The sequence below is a fragment of the Periplaneta americana genome, chromosome 3 (assembly GCF_040183065.1).
Source record: "Periplaneta americana isolate PAMFEO1 chromosome 3, P.americana_PAMFEO1_priV1, whole genome shotgun sequence".
Classification (NCBI taxonomy): Eukaryota; Metazoa; Arthropoda; class Insecta; order Blattodea; family Blattidae; genus Periplaneta; species Periplaneta americana.
The window spans coordinates 53322901-53341359 of record NC_091119.1 but is presented as its reverse complement, the minus strand read 5'-3'; the positions used below and the strand labels follow the sequence as shown (position 1 = coordinate 53341359).

Sequence of the window (18459 nt, the reverse complement as noted above, 5' to 3'; positions counted from 1 at the left end):
ATGATTCTTTCCATTTTGAATTTTGATGATTTGCCTGTTCGCTGTAACTTATTCTTTTTATGACTCGCTTTATTGATTCATATGGGAACTTGAAATTTGTTTTTAAGTTGATATAAGTTCCTTTCTTTGCTAACATATCTGCTTTCTCGTTACCAACAATGAACAATGTACTGTATATTGTATAAAAGTTAACAACATTGTTGGCCACCAGTGTGGCTCAGTCTGCTGAGGTGCTTGACTGCCGATCTGGAGTTGCGCTCGGGCTGATTAACTGGTTGGGTTTTTTCCGAGATTTTCTCCAACTATAATTGATCAGGTAATCTTCCTGTTCCTATAACATCTTCGTCAGTTTCTTGCATCAAGGCTAACACTGAAAGAGCTAAGGTTTTACGTGAAGCATCTATTATTCTCATTGATGAAGCATCGATGAACTCTGCTGTAGCAGTTAACTGTGTGGACCGTTTGCTAAGAGACATGATGAAATGTAATGATCAATCATTAGGTAATAGTCCAATGGGTGGGAAAGTTATTCTTTTCGGTGGTGATTTCAGGCAGCTATTGCCAGTGGTGCCAATGTCAAGTCGAGTTCAAATCCTGAAATCCTGCATTCAGAAAAGTAAAATTTGGAATTCCTTCGACAAGATGCCAGATCTCAACTATGAGTGCACACAAATGCTGTGTGACTTAAATTGTGACTTTCTGTTAACGTACCTGCAGTAACGAATGTATTATGCAAATCTGGCTTTCAGGTAGTAGCTCCCTGTGAAGCAGGTTTGAATAATTACACATTATCATGTCGTAGATCCTATGATAACAAATCAAACACACTGTAATTGAGCAAATAATTGAGTGGCAAATAACATCCTCGTGTGCTTTCTGCGAATGTCAACGAAAGAACCAAAATGGCGGGCGATTATATTAAGTATTTATCGAGCCTTAGGAAGTGCATAACATCATCAGCAGCGAATGACAAGACGCACACGTTTAAATGTAGTTGCTATGCAATGTGATTGGCTGCCGGAAATAAAAGCAACGGGACTATAGATACACTAATTAAAGACATAATGAGATTGAATACCACTAGAATACCTAAAAAATACGCAATAATTAAAGCTCTAAAGATAGGAATCTATTGAACGACTAATGAAACTCTGGAAATATGAATTTCTCGCATAATCATCTTGGAGACAGACACAGGACCTATGCCATAAAGTTATTGTTGATGATGAACCATGCCACTTGCTAAGGTTCGTGAAAAACATGGAGCATGCAATTCACCTGCATCTGCTCTAGGAAGGCTCCTCATAGCAGCCTGATTCTCCTGGAGGGCTCGTTGCAGATAGTAGCATGCGAGGTGGGGCTTGCTCATGTAGTAGTGGATGCAACCCATGTTGTTGTAGTATAACACAGGAGGAGACTCACCTGTGTCCCTGAAACACAATGACCCTTATCAAACTCTGCACACTCAACACTATCAACAATCTGCATCATCTTCTCTTTTTCTTCTTGTCCTCCTCCTGGGATGGTCTGAAGCACTTAGGCCTTTGATACATTCACAAGGATTAAACAGAGTCCAGAAGTAAAAATAAACTATAATTTAAAACCCTTTATATTCTCTGAAGTCGAAAGCATTTTTCAAGATATGAAGATTGTATCAAAGTTATGATAGCTATTTTTTTGCAGAGGCCCAAAAGAAAAATGTATACATCAAATTACTTCTCAAAGATTCTTTATTTTCCTACATATCCTCCAGCTCCATCAACACATTTTTGCAAGTACTTTGTCAATTTTAATATGCCTGGTCAGTAGAAGTCTGTTCCAGCAATATACAACCTATGATGTACCACTTCCTGCACCAGTCTTCCTTGACGAAACCTAAGAGTAGGAGTCTAGCAGTGCCAAATCCGGGCTGTACGGGGGATGAGGAAGAATCTTAGTTATTTTTTTCAATTCATGCATGGTGGAATATGTTGTATCAGTCATGAAATGTCATATTGGAAAATGACTTTTTTGTCAATTTATCACGCAGCATTCAACAAAGCTGCTCAGTTATCTGAAATATCACAACCTATAAATCGCATAGTTTCAGGGACTACTTCCAGGGAGAAGCACAAGCTGACAACAGTTATTTTTCTTTCCTGCAACAACTGCCTGCGTGAGATCAGAAGGCAGTGCCGTGATCCTCTCACAGTACACTGGAATTGAATTATGAATTTAATTAATGATGGAAACAATTTTCTGTTAGTTTAAAAGGGATTGTTTCAATAATAATTAAAAAAAAATGTTTTATTATTTTTTGCTTCTTTATGGTGTGAAATATGCGCAAAATTGCTCTTCTTTTATGAAATATTCATCCAATTTACACCATTTTAATCACTAAAATCAGGGCAAAACAATCACCATAAAATGACACTTCTATTCATATAATATTTTATAACAATAATAATAATAATAATAATAATAATAATAATAATAAGCTAAAATAGTAAGTTAACCTTACTTCACTTTATATCCGACCCCATTACCTCCTGGCTTAGTTGCCTCATAAGTGATGCCTTAATAGTGTCACTTATGAGGTACAAACCTGTCTTCAGACAGTTCACTAAAAGTAGGCGCCCACTTATCGGAATTGATCCATACGGCACGTTCGGATTTTTATTCTTTGCATTATTTTAAATGGAGCGTTGCTCACTTGGCCGTATCGCCTCTGTCCGCATGACTGGATTCCGATCAGAATTCTTGCCAGAGAATTCTAAATGGATTTCTGTACAGTCCGAGATCGAAATACGGAATGTCATTGCAAATAAATTGACTGCAAGACCTCCAATCACGGTGATATTGAAGATATAATGAAATGAATGACGTGAAGCTTATTTTATGAAGTCCAACAGTATGAAGAGCTTTATAATTTATGGAATTAGAATTATATAGCAATGTAATATAGAGAAAGAACATGTGGGATGAGATTAGGAAAATACTAAATTAACCAGGTATGTTGTTCATAGTTTATTTAAATTACAAGATATTCATTTTATTTCCAGATTCAGTTCAGAACACTAGAATGAAATAATGTGCTCTAGCGATAAATTACAACACTATTAGATGATTCATTCAGAAATGCGGACAAGTGAGCAATGCTATAATAAAAATCCGAATGCAATAAACGAATTTTTTCCAGTAAGTGAGTGCCTTAAACAACAACCACGACCTTCTTTATTATCCGTGGATGTTTTCATTGTCACAATCGATACAGTCCTTGCGTCTCACTGGATGGTACCTAGTATCTGATTTATACCGTGCTGCCCACATTCCTACGATGTGTCCATCCATCACTTTAGATGTATAAGGCATGAGATTTTCTAAAATTTATTCTCAACAAATTGTTTATTCAAAGCCTACACAAACAATATTATTATGATGTACTGAAGTTCATATGATATTTCTGTGCAGAAATTCTGAGTTATCATATGATGAAGGATTAATAGGATAGAGAAAAATTCTCTCTGGCACAAGACTCGAATCCAGGTTTTCAGCTCTACGTGCTGACATTTTATCCACTAAGCCACACCTGATTCCTTCTCCAATGCCAGATCGAATCCCCTCAGTTTAAGTTCTACCTCTCAGTTTTCCCTTTGGTGGCCTACCCTCATGTACTACTGTGTCACAATGTCCAAAGCACTATGTACGTAGGTGCACTCATTACGAGTGACTAAGTGGCCGGGTTCCGACGGGTTCCACTTCTTGAATCACTAAGTGATTACTTACACATATCATATTATTACGATGTACCGAAGTACATCCTTCATCTAGATAAAGAAGCTGACTGCTTTATAATTACACAACAATAGTAGGGTTTACAATGCCTTCTGTATATCAGTATGTCTTTTGTTTCGCAACCAAAGTCCTCATATCTTCATAAGATGAAAATTCAAATAGATATTGACTTCGACCTGGAATATTAATGAACACTTCTATAAAAAGGGACTCAACCAGTCTACATCTAATTTAAGTGACAGGTGGATAAATGAGAAATTTAGTGAAGGAAAAGGAAATTTCTGCGAAAGGACTTAGTACCTGCAAACTCACTTGAATGACAAGCTGCTCTGAGGGATGGAATTGAGCACTTTGATAGCTTTCCTGTAATTGCCATGCTGGTACTCTAGGTTGCCCTTCAGCAGCACTGACGTAAGAGTGTTGTTATCAGATTCTTGATCTCACGTTTGCATGCCTTGAGGGCATGTGTCATGAGGTAGCAGCGTGCGCAGTACTGCAGCAGTTCAGTCGAAATGTGTCTGTTGCTGCATCACCCACCACTGGCTGTAACACCACAATAATATTGTTCATTTCCATTTTCACCAGACATGGTTATTTACTTGATTTTATATTTCATTTCATACTTTAGACTTTACATTACTTCTTAGTTTATATTACACTTTACTTTATACCAGGCATCACAAAATTGTGTTTCGTGAAACAGCGCCTGAACTCTGACGTAAGTTCCACGTGACAACACCTCTCTTCGCGCTGAACCATTTCCTCTAGTATCGTCTGTACTGTCAACACCATTCTTTTATCCTATACTATCTGAATCGTGATTTGGCGTTCATAACAGCTGAACAAACTAAACTGCCAACTTCAAGGACGTAATCAAAACATAGTTGACATGTATGATGCATGAAATTTTTTTCTGTGATGATAAATGTTTGGAAAGTGCAATCGAAAGAAAATGAGTTTCATCATTTTTTTTGTCTGAAGTCACTTTCAAATGTTTCTGATTCAAAAATAGATAAATACTGTGACATCCTAGAAAGATTACTTTCAGAATTTAGAGATAATGGGTGTTCAGTTCAAAGTGTGTCATGGCTCGCTGTATGCTGTCATGTGGCTAGTCGATGAGCCTAGAGAATTCAATCTTCCTACACTTCCACAGAGGTGTATTACCTATGTGCCAGAGAAGTTGCCTAGAAAATACGGTGTTCATTCTGAATTGTACTTACCGATATGTGCGGTAACGCCGGTAGTGGCAGAAATGTGAACTGTTTCGAAACATGTATTGAGGTGAGTTTTTATCTTACTGTCGAGATGTGGGGAGAGGGTTAAGACGATTACTTACGTATTTATTGATATTAATTTCGACAGTCAACATGAACACGGAGAATTTGATTTGTGTTGTGGAATGTTGCCGTACGCAACCGATGATAACAAATACCCTGCGTACGACTTGCCCACGCAAAACACAGTTCGAAAGAGTTTATGGTAGCACACAGACCGTACAGACCGCCATCTGTTGCTACGACGTTCAAGTTATACCTTACACGTTCTCAAGTTCAGATTGAACGCCTTGATTAATAGGCAACTTCTCTGACACAAAAGCTGAAACTCACTTCAAATCGCTGCCTCATCAACAGTGACGTCATGACACACTTTGAAATGAACACCCACTAGAAGGCTTTGTGATTTTAAACATATGGAAAATGATTTCTCTCTATTTGCAAATCTTTTTAACACATCCATTCTGAAGGTACGGCCAGACTTACAATTTGAGGTTGCTTATCTCCAAAATGACATCATCATCATCATCATCATCATCATCATCATCATCCTATAGCTGTATGGCCCTTTAAGTTTAGCCTCGGCTTCCTTTGTGATAGATGCCCATATGTCTCCACCTTCTTAATCCCAGCTGTCTCAAATCATTTTCCACATCATCACTCCGTCTAAACTTGGGTCTTCCTCTCTTTCTACTGCCTCCCATCTTTCCTTCTAAAATCTTCTTCACCACTCTGTCCTGGCTCATTCCTTGTACAGCTGCCAAAAAAAAAAGTGGCCGCACTCGTGAACAGCAAATATTTTCAAAGTCCACTTCGGGTCGCGGCGATGTTACACAATGCATGTGCTTGTACAAGCAGTTCCGGAACTATGAAAGTGTTCCATATCTGCGCCTCGTAGACCAGCGGTAGAGTGCTTGTTTAATGATTCAAAGGTCGTGGGTTCGGGCCTTCTTCAAGTTTTCATTTTATTTTTTAATCGTTCTTTAGCGATGTAAATAATATTCAAATTATCATTTATATCCAGTTATCGTTCTTTATGGATATCACGTTATTTATATTTTGTTATCGTTCTTTAGAGATATGAATAAAATTCAGGTCATCATTTGTATTCTGTTATCGTATTATAACGATATGAATAATAATTATTATTATTGTATCTCCAATGGGGGATAGCCCTATTTTACATATGTATGTTAGGGCTGTAGTTTTATACACAAAAAAGATAAGCATAAAGAGAAATGGAAAAGAAAATTAAATTAACTTACGCGATGTAAACAAAACATAAACAATCCGTAAATTAGGCATTGCGATTGCAAAGCAAATATCAGGTATCAATTTGAAACATACAAAAACATTAACAACACACATACGTAACACTTCTATAACACAAATATGCAGCTTTCCGTACCATACATCATAAATTAATACACAATAGTCACACAAACACAATTAAACTATAATTACGACATTGCGACGACATCAAGCATCCCATAACTGACTCACATACATAACAAATCAAGCATCCGTTACAACACATACACTTCAACATAGTAACCACACTTTTAAAAGTTACAAATTTGGCTCCAAGAAGAATAAATAGGACACTGTTACTAATTACTATTCTTCTACAATTTCTTAAATACATCTGTAATAAATCTGTAAAATTCTGATATGAATAATATTCACGTTTTTTATATTGTTATCGTTCTTAGCGATTTAAATAATATTCAAGTTATCATTTATATTCTGTTTTCCTTCATTAGCATTATAAAACAATATTCAAGTTATTTATATTGTTATTGTTCTTTCGCAATATATTAATTAAACAAACCGATATTTATCATTTATATTCTGTTATCGTTCTTTAGTGATAGTGTATAAATAATATTCAAGTTATTTATATTGTAACCGTTATTTAGCGATATAAATAACATAAATTTAATATTAGGTTTGGAAAAATCCAGTTGCATAATACTGGTATTAGTTTTTCTTTTTGTATTATTACATCATACTATCTTGAACCACAATAAAATGAAAAGGAGTAACGAGGAATTGAACCTGAGACGTTGACATCTAAATTCTGACGTTCGTCCGCTGAGCTACGAGAGCAAAAGTGTGGAAACATTTTCGGAAAAATTGGCTCAATCACACTCTAAGATTTTCTGATGATTCGTAGAAGCTAGTCCAGGATGCGGGGGGCAAAGGCTAATTGAGATTTCCCAGTCTCTGACCGGGTCAAACATCCTGATAGAATTAATATTTAACCCTTGCCGTGACTTTCGGTGAAGTCTGGAGGGCCCAATTAGTCAAATCCACTCTCCTCATCTCCACGTTTGGGCCCCCTGGAATTTAATAGGATGCGAAAGAGATAGTGGTGTGCGGAAAGCAACGGGATGTTACCGCATTTAGGCCTATCCTTCCCAAGAAAACTGCAAACATGAACAAAGGAAGCTTTTAATAGAAGAAGAAGGATCTTCTGCGGACCTCTGGAAAAAGAACTAAGGAAGAGACTAGTGAAGTGCTTTGTGTGGAGTGTGGCATTGTATGGGGAAAGAACATGGACATTACGACAAAATGAAGAGAAACGAATTGAAGCATTTGAAATGTGGATGTGGAGAAGAATGGTGCGTGTAAAGTGGACAGACAGAATAAGAAATAAAATTGTGTTTGAAAAAGTGAGTGAAGAAAGAATGATGCTGAAACTGATTAGAAAGAGAAAAAGGAATTGGTTGGGTCTCTGGTTGAAAAGAATAATAGACGACATTAGGATACGTGGATCATATGCGGAGACTAAGAGGAAGGCAGAAAATAGGAAAGATTGGAGATTGCTGGGTTTGCAATGAAAGACCTGCCCATGGACAGAACATTTATGTGTGTATGTTCAGAATGCCTGGAATATCGTGTCTAAGAACAGTCGCTATTTGCAAAGACTAGTCAATTCCATGCCCACTCGACTGCAAGATGATCGAGATAAGAGGAAGATAGACTAAATATTGAATTGTGGCTTTTTGTTTTGTTTTTTGAACGCTTAATTGTTTGAATGTTTTAAGGCCGATGCCAGTAAATTTGTTATGTTTATGCCATGAAAGATATTTTATTGAGAATAAAATCTTTTTTCTTTCCATTTGCAGCCACAATATCATAATGATAATGATAAAGTCATGGCATAATATATTAATGAACCTGATGTTAATTACTAAAATAATCATAAAAGAGAAAGGAGCCATTATGTCTAGTTTGTCACTCTCAAAAACAGAACAAAAAAGGACATAAAAAGCACGAGGTTGTAGTCGAACGCAGGACCTCATGAATAAGAGGCCTGAACGCTACCCTTATGCTATTGAATAACACACAGTATACTTCAATTATAACTGTAGATATCAGGCAACGTGATCCAACAACATGTAACATCGCCTGTCTCCGAATTGTAGCGAAGATACCCGAAGGGAACTTTGTTCCAGAAGAGCGGCCACTTTTTCTTTTGACAGCTGTACATGTCCCATCCATCTCAATCTTCTTGATCTTAATGTTGCCACAATGCCTGATGTATTATATTTGTTCATAATTTCAGAGTTTGTACGAATTCTCCATATGCCATTTTCATATATTGGACTGCAAATTCTTCGAAGTATTTTCCTTTCCCAAGTCATTAGTTGCTTTTTTGACTTGTCTGTTAAAGTCCATGACTCTGATCCATATGTTACACTAGGTTTTATAATTGTTTTATATAATCTTTCTTTTAATATCTGTAACAAATATCTTTTTTCTAAAGAGATGTGCCAGTGCTTTATAGTATTTATTTCCTTGATTAATTCTTGCTTTAATCTCTCTACAAAATGACACCTTTGTGAAAGCAAGCACAAGCATTGTGTTGGTTTAGATGTATTTAAAAATACTGACTTCTCTAAATATCCATGTCTTACATCATTTGTTGCCACAATTGCATCTATGTTCGGTTCTACATGTATTTGTCAACAATTTTTTTCAAAATTAAACATGTGAATGAGGAAGGTAGTGATGAACACAAACTGCCTATGCTCTCTAGCTTACTGCGACCGATGCTGCCCACTTTGTGTGTAGTATTTATACTGCATCATGAATTTGTGACATTTTGCGATGCCTGCTTCACACACTTTATGGTGGACGGATAGCTCAGTTGGCACAGCAACTGGCTATGGATTGGAAAGTCTCAGGTTCAATTCCAGGTGGTGATGGGATTTTTCTCGTTGCCAAACCTTCCAGAATGGCCTGGAGGTTCAATCTGCCTCCTATTCAATTGAGTACTGGGTCTTTAGAGAGAGTGAAAGGTGATCGGAGCATGGTGCTACACACCACCTCATCCTAGTGCAGAGGTCATGAAATCATGGAGGTCTATTTCCATGCAACCAAAAATGCCTTCATGGCGTGTATAGGGGACACATTCATACAATTTATACTTTACATTGTAATTCACTTTATATTTTGCATTACACTTTATTTTATAGTTTATATCATACTTCACTTAATAATTTACTTTATACCATGGTCTGTCAACTCATGGTAAGAATGCATGTGGCACAGTACTGGGCAGCACTCAGCAGTCTAGAGACTGCACGTAACAACAGATAAGGTTCTTGTTTAGCGTTTCTGAGCAATAGGTGCACAATACCGCGGAATGTCCATGTTTCTGCTCCATACAATGCCACACTTCACACAAAGCATTTCACTAGTCTCTTCCTTAGTTATTTTTTCAAAGGTCCGCAGAAAGTACTCCTTTTCCTGTAAAAGCTTTCTTTGCCATTGTTATCCTTCTTTTGACTTCCTGACAGCAGCTCATGGTACTAGTTATAGTACACCCCAAATATCTAAAGCTGTCCACGTGTTTCACTAACTTCTTGTTCTTATTTGCATTTATCTTCATCCCATACTGCATACAGCTATCATTTCGCACCAATAGCATATCCCCTAGTATCATGTCTTCTTCTCCTAACAACGCCATATCATCAGCAAATTTTATGCACTTTATTCCTCTTCCTCCTACTATCACCCCGCCCATGTTTCGAGAACAGTTCTTCGCTAACTCCTCCAAGTAGATGCAGAGAAAGCACCGCAGGAGAGCTTTGATGGGCTGAAACCCACCCAAAATTAATAAGCCCACCCTTAACCCCACCCAATAAGAAAATGAATGTCATATGAATTATTATATATTGTTCATCAATTTCGTGGCAAAATATTTGTTTAAAATAGTGCATAATGACTCCGTAATGAACTTTCCAAGAGTATGTCTCTGTTAAGAATCTTTCTGATTCAATCTAAAAGAACATATTTAAAAGGCATTGAGTCAGTTTATATCGCCTCTCTTCCAGTAAAGCCGACTGTATTATTGCAACTCGACACTTCCATGCCTGCCACAAATACAGTCTCTTTTACTAATTTCGTTTGAAATTATGAGCTGCGTTTGTCATAAGTCGTTTTATTTAGTGGTCAGCAGCACAACTGCTGACATTCTGACAGTTTATTTTTAAGCTTTGAATCGCATGTTTACAGTACAGTACTTGTATTTATATTATAATTATAATAAAATTACAAATGTGACATTTAAAATTACACATTAATACTGCCGTTCATACATTCACTTAGTGATCTGTACAAGGACAGGTCTTTCACTGCAAACCCAGCTTTCTCCAATCTTTTCTATTTTTTGCCTTCCTCTTTATCTCCTCATATGATCCATATAGCTATCTTAATGTCGTCTATCATCTGATATCTTCTTCTGCCCCAAACTTTTCTCCCGTTCACCATTTCTTTCAGTACATCCGTCAGTAGCCAGTTTCTTCTCAGCCAGTGACCCAGCCAATTCCTTTTTCTCTTCCTGATCAGATTCAGCATCATTCTTTTTTCATCCACTCTTTTCAACACAGCTTCATTTCTTATTCTGTCTGTCCATTTCACATGCTACATTCTTCTCCATATTCACATGTCAAATGCTTATATTTGCTTCTCTTCACTTCGTCGTAATGTCCATGTTTCTGCCCCTAAAATGCCACACTCCATACAAAGCACTTTACAGTAGATGCTCCTTATTCTATTAAAAGCTTCCTTTGCTATTGCTATCCTCCTTTTGACTTCCTGGCAGCATCTCATGTTACTTCTTACAGTACACCCCAAGTATTTAAAGCTCTCCACTTGCTCTACTGCCTCATTTAGAATTCGCAAGTTTATCTTCTGTATTTTTCTATGACCATGCTCTTCGTCTTGTTTGCATTTACCTTCATCCCATACTGGTCACAGCTGTCATTTAGCTCCAGTAGCATATCCCTTAGTATCATCTCCTCTTCTGCTAACAACACCATATCATCAGCAAATCTCATGCACTTTATTCTTCTTCCTCCTATATCACTCCTCTCATGTTCTGAAAACAGTTCTTCATCAAATCCTCCAAATAGATTTTGAACAGGGGGTAGATGATAAAGGGCAACCTTGACATACTCCTCTCCCAATTTCACTTCATTCTGACATTTCTTCTTCTATCCTGACTTTGACCAGTTTCATATAATGATTACTGAAGAGTCTTCTCTCTTTCCAAAATACTGCCATATGAGGTGAAATTAAATTTATAATAGCTGCAGTGTCATGTTTGGTATATGCTCCATATCAGATTACTTTCCACAACCATAGGAAAAAAAAAGTAGTAATATGTGTGGTAATGTGTTGGATTCATGTTTGCTAAACAGGGGTATCAAATTACAAAGTGAAACCTAAGAGAGTGAAAAATGTTCAGTAGTGTGCCTAGAAGTGGATGATCATAATAGGGCAGGAAGAATATCACAGTGACGTTAGTGAATAATATGATCACAGTACTGCGGTTTCAATAGATAACCCAGTTGATACACATCCATATGAAGACAGTGAGTGTGATATAAAACAAGAACAAACACAATGTATTATGATTTCAACACCAAGTGATGGACAGAAACAATCTATGTTGCATCTCTTTCACAGACATCGTTTGGAAATCTGAAAAGAAGCTTTCAAGTCGACCGACACAAAATATTTTCTTGATTAGAATATAATATAGAGAAAGATTACTTGCCCCTACATTCACCAAAGCAGGGCATAATGGAGAAAAGCTCTGGACAAGGACTCTGGTTTCTGGAAACATGACAACAGCCACACACAAAAAACTATCCAGGTATCATGGGAATCATTCAAGCCATGAAATATGGAAGGAGAAGCTTCAGTGCCCATCATCACTGGTGAAACTTATGCAGCTCAAGTAATAGAAAATAAACTGCATTTGGCACTGATATTGAAGCTTTACGTTACACAGCGTTACAAGGTATAGCTCAAAGAGGCCACAATGAATCTAAAAGCAGCAAAATAAGGAAAATTGTGTTGAACTTTTGGAACTTATGGGCAACTTGGATCCTCTATTGAAAGAAAGAATATAAGACGAAAGCCAAAACACCAAGTACAAACACCACATCATTCAAAATAAAATATTCAATATTGCTAAATGTACCATTGCTATTTTCAAGCGGTCAGCTGGATCGAGCAGTACTATTTTAGTACTTAATTCCTATTTCTGCTTCTGTTGGTATTAGAGTTTTTGTATTTGACAGATATTGGAGTAAAAGTGGGAGTATAAGCGTACAGTACATCAGTTATTCATAGATTTCAAAAAGGCATATGATTCGGTTAAGAGAGAAGTTATATAACATTCTTATTGAATTCGGTATTCCCAAGAAACTAGTTCAATTAATTAAAATGTGTCTCAATGAAACTTACAGCAGAGTCTGTATAGGCCAGCTTCTGTCTGATGCTTTTCCAACTCACTGCGGGCTAAAGCAAGGAGATGCAGTATCACCTTTACTGTATAACTTCGCTCCAGAATATATTATTAGGAAAGTTCAGGATAACATAGAGGGTTTGGAACTGAACAGGTTACATCTGCTTCTTGTCTATGCGGATGACGTGAATATGTTAGAAGAAAATCCACGAACAATTAGGGAAAACACGGAAATCTTACTTGAAGCAAGTAAAGCGATAGGTTTGGAAGTAAACCCCAAAAAGACGAAGTATATGATTATGTCTTGTGACCAGAATATTCCACGAAATGGAAATATAAAAATTGGAGATTTCTCTTTCGAAGAGGTGGAAAAATTCAAATATATTGGAGCAACAGTCACAAATATAAATGACACTCAGGAGGAAATTAAACACAGAATAAATATGGGAAATGCGTGTTATTATTCGGATGAGAAGCTTTTGTCATCTAGTCTGCTGTCAAAAAATCTGAAAGTTAGAATTTATAAAACAGTTATATTACTGGTTGTTCTGTATGGTTGTGAAACTTGGACTCTCACTTAGAGAGAGGAACAGAGATTAAGGGTGTTTGAGAATAAGGTTCTTAGGAAAATATTTGGGGCTAAGAGGGATGAAGTTACAGGAGAATGTAGAAAGTTACACAACGCAGAACTGCACGCATTGTATTCTTCATCTGACATAATTAACATAATTAAGAACATTAAATCCAGACGTTTGAAATGGGCTGGACATGTAGCACGTATGGGCAAATCCAGAAATACATATAGAGTGTTAGTTGGGAGACCAGAGGGGAAAAAGACCTTTGGGGAGGCCGAGACGTAGATGGAAGAATAATATTAAAATGGATTTGAGGGAGGTAGGATATGATGATAAGAGACTGGATTAATCTTGTAAAGGATAGGGACCGATGGCAGGCTTATGTGAGGATGGCAATGAACCTGCAGGTTCCTTAAAAGCCATTCATAAGTAAATAAATAAAGTTCACCTTCTTTTCTTTGTGCTCCTTCTCCAGAGGCTTCATGTCCTTCTCAGATGAGATGACTGACTCAGTGGAGACGACAAACTGGTTCTCTATGTAGGCAATGAGTGCCAGTGTCTTGTCAGGCTGGTACATACACAGCTGCAGGCATACACAGTGTGCTAGGCTCTCCTCTGAAATCATTTTAATTATAGTTCATTTCTTCATGCACACATCCAAAAGGTAACTACAGTTGAACTTGTGGTAATTTTAAAGATACAATGGAAAGGTATGATGTCACTGATGATGTCACTACTACCGAAATATAAGTACTTAATTAAAATTATTCTTATCTCCTCTCTCCCTCGTCCTTCTCTACTTACTTACTTTCTTCCCTTTACTTCTATCTTTCTCTTCTCTATCTTTACATATCGACAATTACACTCTAATCTTATATATATCACATACATTACAGTGGAGCTCCACAAATAGACACAGCAATGGTCCATGTGTGAGACGAAGTACGAACTCTGTCTTTCTACGGAGTACTGTGGACATTGATAAACATAAGGGCTGTACAATGTTTTTATGGCACGCGGACCGAAACATAAATAATTAACGTACATAATTCTAAATAATATATTGTAGTATATGCAAAATATAGATTAAGTGTAATATATATACGTGATACATCTGAAACATAAAACAAACTTCTGGAGGAAAAACTCTCTAAATGTATCTACATACAGGGCTTTCATTTCAAAACTTCCCACTCTAAATAACTAGTTAATTAAAGTGAATTCAATTTAAACAAAAAAACACGTAAATTTAGATATTGGGAGGGAAGTCTTAAACCCAGTTCAATTGCATTTTAGAGTTCACCTCCCACCCCCAGCCACTCCCACTTTGAAATTTCAAATGGCACCCCTATATTTTTATATTTAAACATGAAAGAACATTCAATTGTTAAATATACACCACGTTCATTTGTTTTCGCATCTTTCTTTTATATCATCGCCTGGCAACCTAGATTATTGTTATTGTTGATTAGAGCTGAAGAGAATAAAGCTACAAAAACTTATTGAGCATTTCTTGTAATAGCTGTGTTTGTGTATTAAATTATTTTAAAATGGTATGTACCGTTCAAGAGAGAACATAAATCATCCCTTTTGATTAAATTTCGGAAATTACACAAAATAAACTGTGTTTTCATCCCACAGTCAACTGATAATAACAAAGCTTCTTATAAATACTACAGAATGCCTCGTATTTAGATGAATTTTGTTTTATCGCATGCACTGTTCTGATCGAAATGTCAAATTCTTGAGCGATGGTTCTGATTGATTCACCTTTTTTAAACCCTTCCAATATTTGTAACTTCTGCTTCAACGTAAGTACACATTTTTTGTTTCCTGCACACTACTGCACTGGTTCAACTGGTTAGCCCTGTGCAGTGTGGGACAGGGTGCGTTGACTAACCTTGTATCGTGAAGTATACGAGAATGAGCGTCTATTTGTGGAGTTCCACTATATATTACAATTTTACAATTTACTTACTCACCATTGTCGACCTTGGGATTCAATCGAGGAACCTTCACATCTAATTATTTATCCAACGCCTTAGCCATTAAGCCAATAAGACAAGTTACAAATCAACCATCAAAATCAACTATCTGTAGAATTGTAACGACTATTTCTATGATAATAGTCTATAAACAAAACAATAGATGGCATAACATAATGATAATAATAAATTTAGCTTTCCTTATGAAAAGGTTGCCAGATTTGACAAAGCGTATTACATATAATTTGGAAACACACCTAAGAGATAAAATGATTTACATTTGAAACGGTTAGGGAATCGAATATACAAAATGTCAGAAAAATTTATACCGAAGTAGCGTTTGTCCTCATTTACAGTTAAGAAAGGGGAAAAAAATATCATCAGATAGGTTAGAATGATTTGAATGCCATATACCGCGAGAAAAAAAATAGTACCGATTTATTAGCATTGATATCTAAACCAATCAACAGCCATCGGTTAAGATAACTTGAAATTTCCATTATCACTCCCGTACAAGTGATTTCTCAATATCTGAACCGATCCTTTGAGGGCACTAACGGCTATTTCCTTCACAATATTGTGTGTTAGCCCCAGGTTTTTACATTTGTTTGCAAAGAAGGAGGGTAAGGTACCTCGTGCTCCCACCATCAGACCTATTACATCAATGTGGGACAGGCTATATTTATCTTTATAGAACGGGATTGTTGGTTCATAGATTCGTTTCTTTTCACTGTCCACCTCATGCAGTTGATCTGCATGTGTCTCAAATCTGATGGTGGGATCGAGAATGTATGCCGAGTTGTTCTTAATGGCAATGGTATCAATTCGCCGAACACTTCCTTGTGTGGCTAGTCCCTGCACCTCTTGATGGACTGTAAACCCTACTTCCTTCATTGCCTCGGCCAGCATAGAATGTACAGCATGGTGACAGATGTTGCGAAGGGCCTCATTATAGGGTCAGAAGCCAAAGATATAGGGAAGAGTTTCAATCTCGCTGAGACAGTGCCTACAGCGGGTACAATCCCGGCTTCTACCTGGTACAGCTCGGACCGGAGCGACATAGCCTACCATTTTAAGGGCATCTATCCATTCCGAGAGGGTTAGACCTTTGTGATTTCTTATCCAGCTGTTTGCTGGAGGGAACTCTTTGTTAAGAATCACTCCTTTACCCTTTTGTTGCAATGTACACCAATTTTCAAATTCTTTTTCTCTTAAAGCGTCTCTAAATTTTCGAGAGTCCACAAAATGTTCACGATTATTTAAAAAAGATTTAGCAGGAGTTAATTTAAGGCTATTTAAACATGTTTTTCTCTCTTCAATAAGATCCCTAGTGGAAACTAAATACGTTGACAGGTTATAAATTCGTAACACATTAGTTCGACTATGGAAGCCAAAGCCAATAATAGTTCAACGCGAGGAAAATATACAATAGATTAACGTGGATAGATATTATATCATCACTAGAAAGTGTAAAAAAAAAGTGTTCAGTTTTGTAGAGAATGTAACTTACTTCCATCAGAAGAACCAAAGAATTATGTGCATTGTGAAAAACAACTGAAAGTTAAAATTCACAACGATCGTCAAGAAATACTTGGTTTGAAGAGTGTAAATTTTCAATTTTGCAGAACATCGTTCTTATATATTGTTGCCTTCATGAAATTTATTTACTAATAACTAGTAGTGAAAGTAACTTAAGCATAGTTACCGTATGAATATGTGTTTCTTACAAGATATTGCCAAAGTGTACCCAAGATATGACAAGCAGAAATTAAGTTCAAAAGTTTATACTACTCGAAAAGTCAAAGTGAATGTTGAATAAATAGAATGGTGAGTACTAAATATTATATACATTTAATTTAATTGCATTAACTCTATATTATATAACCAAATCGTGAATTAAAAACCCATGGCAGTATATAACTAATATAACTACCTTCTGACATCATCAATGACATCATACCTTTCCATCGCATCTTAAAATTTACCAAACTTGGTTATAGCAACTGCAATTTGTATCCGACATCTCAGCTACAGCGACAGTCATTAAAAGTATGGTTTTTATCTGTATTAAACAAATGTGATTCATTACTTCTGAAACGACGAATTTTTAATAAATAACTCGTTTATAGCGACATTTAGCAGAAGCGTAAATACTTAAAAAAAAAAATCATGTTCTACATACAGTAACGGAGATTGTCATTGAGAGGAATTTGCTGGTAACCAGTAATGTCATTAATAGAGACGAGAATTTCATGCACTATAAAATCCCAAAATATGCATGCATTCATGCACTATAAAACTATGAAACATGCACGATCAAGCAAAAAATACATTAAAATAAGCACTTTCATTTTTTTTTTTCAAATTTCTTTTCATTTCACTTTTTTTGCACAGTTAACAACTAACAATAATTTCTAAATTGGTTTCTTGAGGTTCCTGTGCTTGTCAGTCAATACGTATGTTTTTGTAGGCAGAGAATGACCTCTCTACATCGCAAGAAGTTATGGGTGCAAACTTGAATGAACCTTTTTCTGTTATTTAGTTTTTTTTCTTTCCCTCCTTCAATTCTATTTCTGAAGCTACAATAAGGGATATAAAAATCGAGGAACTTATGAGTCAAAACCATTAAAACATGCATTTAAACTGAATATAATGTTAATAAATCAGACATGTTACATTTATTAGGGGATTTCAATGCAAGAATTGGTAATAATGAAGTTAGAGGGCACATTGGAAAACACGGCGAAACACCTTGTAATAATAATTGACAAAGACTACGAGATTTTGTGATTTACAATGATCTAAAAGTAATGAATCTTTCTTTAAACACAAAAATATACACACATATACATGGCAAGCAAGAGGATCACAATCTATTATTGACTATGTCATTTGTAATCAAAAATTGTTTAGCTTCGTTTTAGATGTCAAAGCTTGTAGAGGTCCTGAATTAGAGACAGATCATTATTTAATTGTATCCCCTATTAGAATACCAGCACCATGGCATAAAAGAAATATAAAAAATTCCAAGCAAGAAAGTAATAGGCTTATTTTTAAAGTAGACTTATTGAGAGATGATA

General features: G+C 36.2%; 1 protein-coding gene across 8 annotated transcripts in view; it reads right to left on the bottom strand.

Moving 5' to 3' along the window:
- The window catches only part of LOC138696037 (CCR4-NOT transcription complex subunit 10-like), a 120641-nt gene that overhangs the window by 87774 nt on the left and 14408 nt on the right, over positions 1-18459 (bottom strand). For 7 of the 8 annotated variants that reach the window (XR_011331216.1, XR_011331217.1, XM_069820538.1 and 4 more), the window contains 3 exons: positions 13843-14009; positions 4087-4317; positions 1279-1430 (listed from right to left, as the gene is read on the bottom strand). Coding sequence is in view for 6 of the 8 variants with exons in the window: in XM_069820538.1 (XP_069676639.1) it covers positions 1279-1284 (6 nt within the window). In the remaining 2 variants the exon portion in view is untranslated. Of the gene's footprint in view, positions 1-1278; positions 1431-4074; positions 4318-13842; positions 14010-18459 lie in introns of all 8 variants that reach the window. The other variant, XM_069820537.1, reaches the window with a different exon arrangement.